The sequence below is a fragment of the Coturnix japonica genome, chromosome 8 (genome assembly GCF_054131305.1).
Source record: "Coturnix japonica strain WE chromosome 8, WE-NBRP24, whole genome shotgun sequence".
Taxonomy (NCBI): domain Eukaryota; kingdom Metazoa; phylum Chordata; class Aves; order Galliformes; family Phasianidae; genus Coturnix; species Coturnix japonica.
Genome location: NC_140670.1, coordinates 10,604,609 through 10,614,386, shown reverse-complemented (window position 1 = coordinate 10,614,386; position 9,778 = coordinate 10,604,609). Strand labels below are relative to the sequence as shown.

At 47.8% G+C, this 9,778-nt stretch overlaps 1 protein-coding gene across 2 annotated transcripts in view; it reads right to left on the bottom strand.

Annotated features, from left to right (window-relative positions):
• The window catches only part of LOC107315732 (hexokinase-1), a 34,445-nt gene that overhangs the window by 1,896 nt on the left and 22,771 nt on the right, over positions 1 to 9,778 (bottom strand). For both annotated transcript variants that reach the window (XM_085554095.1, XM_085554096.1), the window contains 10 exons: positions 9,580 to 9,735; positions 7,914 to 8,147; positions 7,046 to 7,350; positions 6,652 to 6,800; positions 6,426 to 6,545; positions 5,366 to 5,461; positions 4,353 to 4,452; positions 3,180 to 3,363; positions 1,334 to 1,489; positions 629 to 862 (listed from right to left, as the gene is read on the bottom strand). In XM_085554095.1, the coding sequence (XP_085410221.1) occupies positions 629 to 862; positions 1,334 to 1,489; positions 3,180 to 3,363; positions 4,353 to 4,452; positions 5,366 to 5,461; positions 6,426 to 6,545; positions 6,652 to 6,800; positions 7,046 to 7,350; positions 7,914 to 8,147; positions 9,580 to 9,735 (1,734 nt within the window). The remainder of the gene's footprint in view (positions 1 to 628; positions 863 to 1,333; positions 1,490 to 3,179; positions 3,364 to 4,352; positions 4,453 to 5,365; positions 5,462 to 6,425; positions 6,546 to 6,651; positions 6,801 to 7,045; positions 7,351 to 7,913; positions 8,148 to 9,579; positions 9,736 to 9,778) is intronic.

The window sequence follows — 9,778 nt, the reverse complement described above, 5'->3', positions numbered from 1 at the left end:
GAGCACAGCACAGCTGTGGGCCTTTGCAGTGCTCCCCTTATCACAGCAGAGGGAACTAAATGCTGGAAACTATAGTGGGTTGAAAAGACAGTGAGCAGAGGTCTTTTCTCTCCCTCTCTTCACATGGGGCTACTTGGACCACTAGAACCACAGCAAAGTGGAAAAAAAGATATTGTATGCTCTTCTTCTCACCTACCTCCTTACACTGGAGACAGGCACTACTCATGTCCTCCCAGTGGGCTTAGCTGTGCTAGACCCCTGCCTTCAGCTATTGCTGCCTCCTAGTGGTCCATCCCCTTTGCCTGCTGAGTAGAACCATCTCTCAGAGAGGCATCAAGCCCTCAAGTTGCTCTGTCACTGCCTGTACATAGCCAACAGATCATTCCCTTGCTATGTGGCCTCAAACTTGTTCAGCAAGCTGTCTCGCCTTCAGCTTGGCACAGCCCCCTGAGTCCTTCACAAGTCCTTCTTGATCCTCTCATTACCCTCTAGAAGGCTCCAGCCAGCCCTGACTAAGATCTCTTTTCCCTGGCTCTCGTCTTAGCAAACAAGTGAAACCACTTGGGAAAAGGACACACAGCAACATGCTATAGGTCACAGGCAAACAAACACAGAGGAGAATACTCACTGTGGGTGTAGTTTGTACAGAGTCCCATCCACACCAACCGTTATCTCCAGGTGCTCCAAGCCTCTGTTCTCCCTAATTTTATCTACAACTGCAGCCATTCCAGCACCACACAACTGAGCTGCTCGCTTTGACACCGCTCCGCACACTGTCTTGACAATGATACTGTCGTCGCACGTGCTGTTGAGTCCCAGCTGCTGGAGAATGGTTCGCACCTGAAGCAAGGCTAACCTGTCACTGTGGGAGCAGAAGAGCACGGCATTAAAGGCTTTCCTCAGCTGAGCCACTGGCAGGAGCCTCACAGCATCAACAGCTGCTTCCATGCACCCTGCCTTGCAGCAGCCCTCAGGGAATGCCCACTCTCCTTCCAGTACGGTGTCTGAGCAATAAAGACATGAAAATGTCCACTGAAGAAGTATTCTTCAGCTGATGTACATTCAGTTCAACACTTAGAGCTATGCACAAACAGGCACAGAAAAATGATGTCAAGTGATACAGTAAGGGAACCTTTGACAGCCATTCCTATGGCATAGCTGCGGGCACTGCTATAAATGCAGGTGTCTCAAGGAGCCCTTCCACACATGTACAGGTTCTTGATGAAACCAAAATCATCTCTGGGAAACTAAGCCCTATCCTCCAGCTGTCAGGCCCCACCAGCAGCACCACAAAGCATTACCACACTGCTTCATTCCACACAGCCTCCCTTACCTCTCAATCTGTGAAAGGAACTTGGTTTCAAAGATATGCCTGGTCTTCAGCGTTTCTGAGATCTGCCCTCTGAACAGGAACCCTCGTTTGGTGAAGTCAATCAAAATATTGCGGACTATTTCCCCCAGGTACATCCCACTGATCATCTTCTCGTACCTGCAAGGAAAGACAACAGCACAGCTCAGGGGACACCCGTTAAGAGGGACATGTGCAGGCAGGGCATGAAACATGCAAACCAACTGAAAAACAGCAGCCATTTATTATTGCAAGAAAAAGCACAAATGCTCAGATGGAAACCTTGTGAGTCCATCTAAAAGTACCTCACATATTCCTCATGTGCCTTTTCCCCCAGCCAGACAGTTGTTAATGACAGCTAATGTTTCTCCCAGACAGAAGAAATGAAAAATTGTTGCCAGAGAGCCAAATGGTGCCTGGATGGAAGCCATGTTTGCTGCGTATTCCTTAGCAAAGCCCGAAGCAGAACCCAGGGAAAACCTGTAGCCACTGTTCAGAGTTTGGGGAGTCCTCTCAAAGCGTGGATGGGACCTTGAATAGAAAAAGCTCAGTGGCTCCATGCAGGAAAAGCACAGCAAAGTCATATAGCATGGGCTGAGTGCAGCATTTTTAAGGGAGTGCTGCAAAACACCCCTTGAAAGTTAAAAATAAAAATGTGAAGAGGTATGGTCAGCACATCCCAGGGTTGCTGAGCTGTATGCCAGCAAGCCAGGGGATCAGGGATGGTTTGGGCTTTTCAATTAATTCCAGCGCCTGATTTCCAGTAGGGAACCAATAGTTCAAAAGCCAGCGGGAGGAACCAAGCTGTCCCAAACCTCTCACTCAGCACGCAGAACCCGAGTTTCCCACCAGCAGGCCTGCCCCAGGCTGCAGAGAGGGAATGTTTTCCACTCGCAGACTTCCTCCTGGCACACATTCAGTAGCGGTGCTCTGTGCAGCCATGGACAGCCCTGTGCCGAGGACGGGAGACTGCTTGGCTCTCCTTCTTTTCTAGCATCATTCTGGTGTGAAAGGAGCATTCTGTGCTCTGTAACCGAGCTGTGCCCTTAGCAATGAGAACTGAACACTTTTTCATTTAGTGAAAAGTGCTTTCAGTGATGCATCCTTTATTTCATCTCCTGAAGCTCTAAGTAGGGTTCCTGCCCTGGAGGGTACTGAGCCCAGCAGAGCAGCCACCTGGAAGCAGGCCATGTAGTCCATTTAATACCAGGAGCTCTCACAGGCTCGTACCCAGTAAGCGTCCTCCTCCTGAGCGCCCAACTCTTTTTGGAATCAATTCCAAGAGACGGAGCTCTCTACAGGGAGAGTTCAGCTAAAAGAGATTAAACTGAGACCAAGAGCACAAGAATGACAAGCCATCCTAAAGCCCTGCGTACAACATGGGATGAGAAATAGGGTGCCTCAGTAATCAGAAGACTTCTGAGGCTCTCACCAAAAACACTGCACCACAGTTCCATGGCAGCAAACAAGCTCTGTGAAGATGCTCAGTGGACATAATGGCTCCACCCACCCAAAGGAATTTGATAGTAGTTAAATGAACTTAGGACTTTGTAAAGAAGACACAGAGGTGCCGCTGCAGAACAGCGTGGACATGATTAGGACCTCAACTGCCAGTATAGAAGACAGTAGGAAGAGAAGATGAGGGATGTTTGCCCTCTTGGAGGCTAGAAAAAGAGAAGCAGAGAAGGGGGAAATCACACAGGACAGATGGGCTGCAGTCATTCTTCATTCTTAACCTCTCCCTTCTGAGACCTGGGAGAAATCCAATTCTCTCTTAAAAGCATTTGAGGCAGTCTGGCTTATTCTCAGCACAGCATTTATCCCACAGTACCTTTGCTTTCCAGCATTTAGTGAATAGTCATCAACTGCTTTGTCATATATTGTCCTGATATCGTCCAGGCATCCATTATCCCCGAACGCTCCCCACTCCATGTTCACACACATCCGTCCTTGCTCACCATCCACCATCTCTATGTTTCTCATCTCCTCCATGTAGCAGGCATTGCTGCCAGTTCCTGAGGAGAGAAAACATTGGAAAAATATTGAAACTCCTGGCAGTCACCTTCCACAAAGCCCACAGACATATGAAATCTGGGGGAAAATATGGCAAAGGGAAAACCTCAGGAAGTTCTGAGGCATCAGGCAAAGAAAGCCCCAGGGATTTTAATGGCTAATGGCAGGTTAATGTTTAGTTTTTTGCTTCTTTTGTTGCATGTTTCTTTTTCTGATGCACAAAATTCAATTGCAGACTGCCAGTCTGATATCTGATAGGTGATTTCTTGTTACCAGCAGATAAAAAGCAGAGACCCAGTCTCACCTGTGGCAGTTTCCAAAGTATTCAGTAGCCAAATCAATCCAAGCAGGGGACAGCGGGCTGTTAAAGCCCTGCGGCTTTTGCTCTCATTATCCCAGAGGCACCGAGGCCACCTACCAAGTCCCTGCTCTGCACACAGACAGCAGTTGCAGAGCATGTCTGGAAGGGCTGCAGCACAGACAGAGGATGCTCACAGCATCCCAAGGACGTGCTGCCCTTCCTGCAGGGAACTCCCCCTGCAAATGTGTTAGCAATGGAGTGGCACAGACAAGGCTTCCTACCCCCACTGCTCTGTGCTGACTCATTCTCCAGCTGTCTGAAGGAGTAATTGGTAATATTTTATCTTACTCCAAGCCACTTTGAAAGCACTGTTTAAGCTCATAGATGCTTTGATCCCTTCCTTCTCTTTCTCACTGGGCAAGGCCCAGAGAACTTATTTCTCTGGAGAACTTTGGGAATTCACACCATCCGTGCCACAGGGATCGCCAAAGCCCAGGCATGACATGTGCAAAGGCATCAGCAGTCACCTGTGAAGTTATTCCAGCTGTTCCACTGCTAGGAAGGGAGCTGGTAGTCAATGCACTTTGTCAGTCAGAGCCTTCCTTCATGTGCACCGATGGAACATTTTCAGGAAAGCACAGGGATGTCCCCATGAGAATACAGACAGAAGTAAGTATCTCAAACACATACCCACAATGAGTCCAATTTCACAGTTTGGGTCTTCATAAGCACAAGTCATCATCGTGCCCACCGTATCATTCACTACAGCTACCACATCCAAGTCAAACTCCTTGGGAAAAGGAAAAAATAACAGTAAGAACTCTGGGTTTGGAGAAACCCCTCACACCGATGGTAACACCAAAGCGAACACTACCAAAAGAAACAACTGGAAGTACTGGCCTGATTTTACATGTGCAGAAGTCAGAAGTTAAAGTACCAGCAAGCAGCCACGGCACCTTGCATGCTCTACCTACTAAAGACTATAGCAATTGAAGGAAATACCTTCCCAGCTGTTCCCTTTGACTTATGCATAGCTTAGTACAGATCCTGTATACAGGTACACGGCAGACACCTATTGGCATTCTGTATTTCAGCAGTGCAGTAGCAAATCCAGCAGCACTTGCTGATAAAACTCTGTTAAATTCCATGCTGTCCTCCGGTTATTGTCTTCCCTTACTAGAAAGCATCAGTTAAGCTGCTTGAGGCTTTTTAAAGAACAAGTGTTATGGGGGCAGAACCTGTCATTTAGGGCGCAATGAGAACCATTCCTGCAGCCACTGCATTGACCATTGCTGCTTTCTCGGTGCTGTGATGCAGTGGCAATCACCACAGGGTTCGAAAACTGATTTGAAAGTTCTGTTCAATTTAGCAAAGTCAGAAGCCTCTGGGGGAAAACAACAACAACAACAACAAAAAAAACTAAGCAAAGAAATTCCCCAGCATGGCTCATTTTGAGCAGCAGTTGCAGTTTGCTGGCTGAACTCTCACATTTCTCCTAGACTGCCCTATGTGGTGACCTGGACGTGTGGCCAGCAGAGCCACAAGCTGCCAAAGCTGCTGCGTCTGGACCTGCCATGCATGGCAGGAGGTACAGCCTGTTTCCTCTAGGCACACTAACCCCACCAGAGGGAGCCACCCTAACCAGGAGCTCTGCAGGCCCTGCAGGGGAGGGAGAATTAGGAGGAAGGAAAAGTAAAAATCACCTCTCTTCTTTTAATTCCTTCTCTTAGCAAATACACCACGTCTTCTCCCTCACAGTCTGTAGCTTTGAATCCTTTTGTCCAGTTGAGAAGGATACCCTACAAAGAAAGCAAACAGGTTATCGCTTTTCCTGATGCATTGTGGAGTGCCCCAAATCCTGTATACCTCTAAGGGAACATAACTGAGTACTTCTATCTAATAATTTCGCTGCATGTACACTCAATATTTGAAGTGCTTTAGTGAGTGGTTATGCAGAAGGCTCTGTTATGTCTGGAATTTGCATCTAACACCACTGACCATGCTTAGTCTCAAGATTTCCAGGACAGAAACATTTGCTAATGAGTGAATCATTCTTCATCGTGCCCAAAGACAGAAGACGACAGTTAAAACGAAAAAGCAAAACATCAGACATCTCGGTTTGAGACAAACACTACTTATTTTTGAAAACACAGCTTGCTCCAAAGCATCACAGCAGGGGACAGAGCTATTGCCCAACCTGCAGCAACACAACAAAGTCAAAAAATAAAGAACACAACAGAAGACATATCTTCCTTCCAAAAAAACCCATAAAAGTACCAACTAGATACAGTTATTAACAGCTGCATAGATGGAATTGGTGGTGATATGTGGCAGCAGAAGGGTTAAACACAAGCTGTAGGCTACAGCAGTCCCTGGCTCATCTGGCAGAACCAGCTCAGCCTGGGAAGGGCTCTGGCAGTGGGGAGGGACAGAGCCAGCACTGCCTACCGCTCACACAACCAGGGAGGTACCACAGTCCAGTGTGTATATATGGTTGGAAAAAAACATGTTGCATTATAAAAGGCATATTGCCACCATGGAAAATATAAATGTGCTCATCTGTCACAGCCATAGGCTAACCAGCATTTGCAAAACTGCCTTAAAAAAAACTACTTATAGGCGAAGCTGTACTGGTCACAGTCAGAGCATGAACCCTCCCCCTCTTATGACCTCCCTGTAAGTGCCCGATGGGTGATACAACAGGTAGAGAATTGAGGCCTAGCATAAGCACAAAAGCAGATTCAAAAAAATTAAGGAACTTACAGCATCCAGACTGGTCTGCTTGCAAGGGAAGGAGAATGTGAAGCCAAGAGGAAGTCGTGCACCTTTTATTCCCATATAGTCCAGGAAGTCCGAAATGCAGGTAACGATGTGGTCAAACAGCTTTAAAGAGAATAGTCAAGCATTTGAAGTTGCACAACACACTACTGCACTCCAAAAAGCTATCTAAAAAGCAGCAGTGCTGTGGAAGAGAAACACAGATACTCACCTCTTCTCCCGTTCCCTGCATCACCTCTATAGGAATTGCATAGATCTTGTTGTGCATTTCAACAGTTCTCCTTTTACCACTGCGAATTTTCACCAGCAACACTCTGAAGTTTGTCCCTCCAAGGTCAAGCGCCAGAAAGTCTCCATTCTCTGTAAAAGAATACGTGTGCATGTGCATTTCAAGAACAAGAAGCAAAGACATGGGGTTGGGCTGCCTGCAGCACAAGAGCAACACAGGCTGCTCTGCTCGGAACTGGGATTTTCTCTTTTGAAAGGGTCTTCTCTTTCATTATAATAGATCTGCTTCACCAAACTCAAATCTCATTGCATGGAACTCACATCGAATGCCCCACAGCCAAGCTGCATCCCCCTGTCCAGATAGGGTGCTCCTATACCTGTGCCATCTGGTGTGCTGCGGACAAAGGTGGGCAGCATTTTCACTTTGGCAGTCTCATGACTCTTCTTCTTCAGGCCTGCTTCCATCTCTGTCCTCATCCTCTTCTTCACCTGCAGCAGCTGCTCATGGGTGAGCTTGAACTCAGCCAGCGTCTCGTCGATGAGCCGGTGCTGCTCCGACAGCCGGTACGCCACTGCAGTCACCATCGCCGCCCCTTTCCCACTGCCGCTCTCCGACAGCAGGAACCGCACATCTGAGTCAGGCACCAGGCGCCGGGTGGTTTTGTGCAGGCGCCGAGCGTACCTGCAGGGAGAAGCTGCAAGTTCATCCTCTGTGCTGCCTCCCCAGAGGGCCCCAGAATCTTGAGCTACAGTCTTTCAAGTAGGTAAATGGCCAGGGAAGAGCAGCTCTTCCTCACTGCCCCTTTTCTCCTGAATTCCTAAGTGCATTAACGTAGGTCCTCCTCAGAGCCAAACCCACCTGCACAGTTTTATACTCTGTGTAAAGGAATGCCTCCTTCCAAGGCATCTACTGAGACCCGCTGAGAGAATATGTACTCAGAGACTACCATAGCTTTCATTGATACTGGAGTATCCAATTACTTCAGGGTTTTCGCTGCTCTGTTGTCTTTGGGTGCTGATTTTTGTTGTTTTTTTATTATTTGTTTGGTTTGTGTTTTTAAACCTCACTCTTCAGTTAAAGACATCTTTCCTTCCCCACTAAGCTCCCCATCTCAGACTGAACACTCCACACCCATGTTATGGGCACCCTGTCATCTCAGATCCAATCTGAGCAACATCTTGGGGTTACACACCCAACTCTATGCAAAACAGAAGCTGTGGCTGGAGCCAAGCAGGGGAACTCACTGTGGATGCATCTTGTAGAGAGAGCCATCAACCCCCACAGTGGTGCGGAGGCGGCCAACCCCTTTGTTATCCCGCAGCTGGTTGAGGATGGCACCCAGCGTGGAGGCCACCAGGTTGGCTGAGCGAAAGGACACAATGGTGCAGACGTGCTGGACTGCAATACAGTCCTCGTGGGACGGCTCCACCCCCAGGCGGGTTAAGATTTCTTTGGCTTTGTTCAAACCTTCTTTGCTCCTACAAAGAAAGGGTAGTAATGGGTATTCCTTAGATACGCTATAAAATACAGGAGTGAGACACATTCAGCCACATGTCTGGTTTCATCATATGCACAGCATATGAGAAAGGAGATGGAAAGTCCAACTCTTTAGACTCAAACCAGCTTCTCTGGAGCTGGAAGCACCAGTCCCACCACTCAGCACAGGTCTGAGTGTACAGCAAATACAGCATCCATTCACTCCTATGTCTCAGTAAATCAAACTCAGTGTGGAAAACAAAACCCTGAGCGAAGGTTGCCTAAGTGATTCCATCCTAAAGGCTCTTTTTTCAGACTTTTACAACCTCACTGAATTTCTGCCTCTCACACTCAATTTTCCCATGCTAGAACCCAGGATGAAAGCAAAGTTTCTGGCAAAACTCACCCGCGTACAACTCAGTCACTTCCACAACAAAAACAGAAGCTGTATATCTTGCTGCCATCACTGCACTGCCATACATCTTTTTAAGGACTCTTGCACATGGCTAGGCACCAGCTAGAAATTTGAAGCTGCACAGGAATGTGCCTCCCACTTATAACCAAAGTGCTCTTTGGGTGGTGAGGTGGAATTTCAGGTCTAATTTTGCTCTAGATAACCAAGTTCCTCAATACCTAGTTTTTTCTCACTGTTGTTCATCACTACACTGGCTCCACGTGGGTCTGAGGCCGGGACAAATGGACCCACACATTCACTGGAAAGCTATTCAGATAAGACAGTCTGCAGGGATTGAAGTCACTGCCTGTCCCCTAGGCACTGCACTCACAATCAACAGTACCTTCATACATGGGTACCAAAATCGGAAGCTTTTCAAAGAGAAAAGCTGGCCCTCACTACAGCACAATTACTCAGTGATGTGAATTTTAAGAAAGTAGGGGACAGAGCCAGTAAGCACTGACCGAAAGGGTGATGACACTGTAAGAAACCAACTGGCACATAGCTGAGAGGTCACCCAGCACTGCCTACGGGACTGAATGCTCTGCCTTGTCACACTTGCTTTCTTGCTGCCCAGTGATCCCGTGGATACAGCAAGAAGCAAGACAAGTATTTGGGAGGAGGCACTAAGCCAATTCACTCCCACATTTAGCTGCAGGATAGCAACTTTTAGGTCTTGGCAAGTTGGGTGAGTGGTAGAGCACAGTACATACGCTGTAGCAGTGTGGATGGTCAGGTTTTCATCATGCCTCCCAAACTATATGGAGGGAGAAATCTGCTGCCTCTCAGCTCAGAGGGGCCGGTGGCTTTGAGAAAAGGATGCTGACTGCCTCCAGTGGATCCTCACATGTTCAATATGCACCCATGCTGGAGGATGGCTGCCATCTCCAGTGCAGCTCACTCCCCAACAAAGCAAAAGGAGAGATCAGAAAATTAATATTCAGAGTCATTTGGAAACCAGAGCAGAAGGGAGCACTCACTTTTCAATGGCAGAAACATGCTTTGTCTCAAACTTTCCTTTGGTGAGAAGCTCAGGGGTGATTCTCCCCTCAAAGAGCAGTCCCTCCTTGGCCATCTTCACCAGGATGAGCCTCACCAGCTCCCCCATGTACATCCCGCTGACCATCTTCTCAAACCTGCAGGAGAAGGCAGCAGCAGTCACCTATGGGTTCACAAACA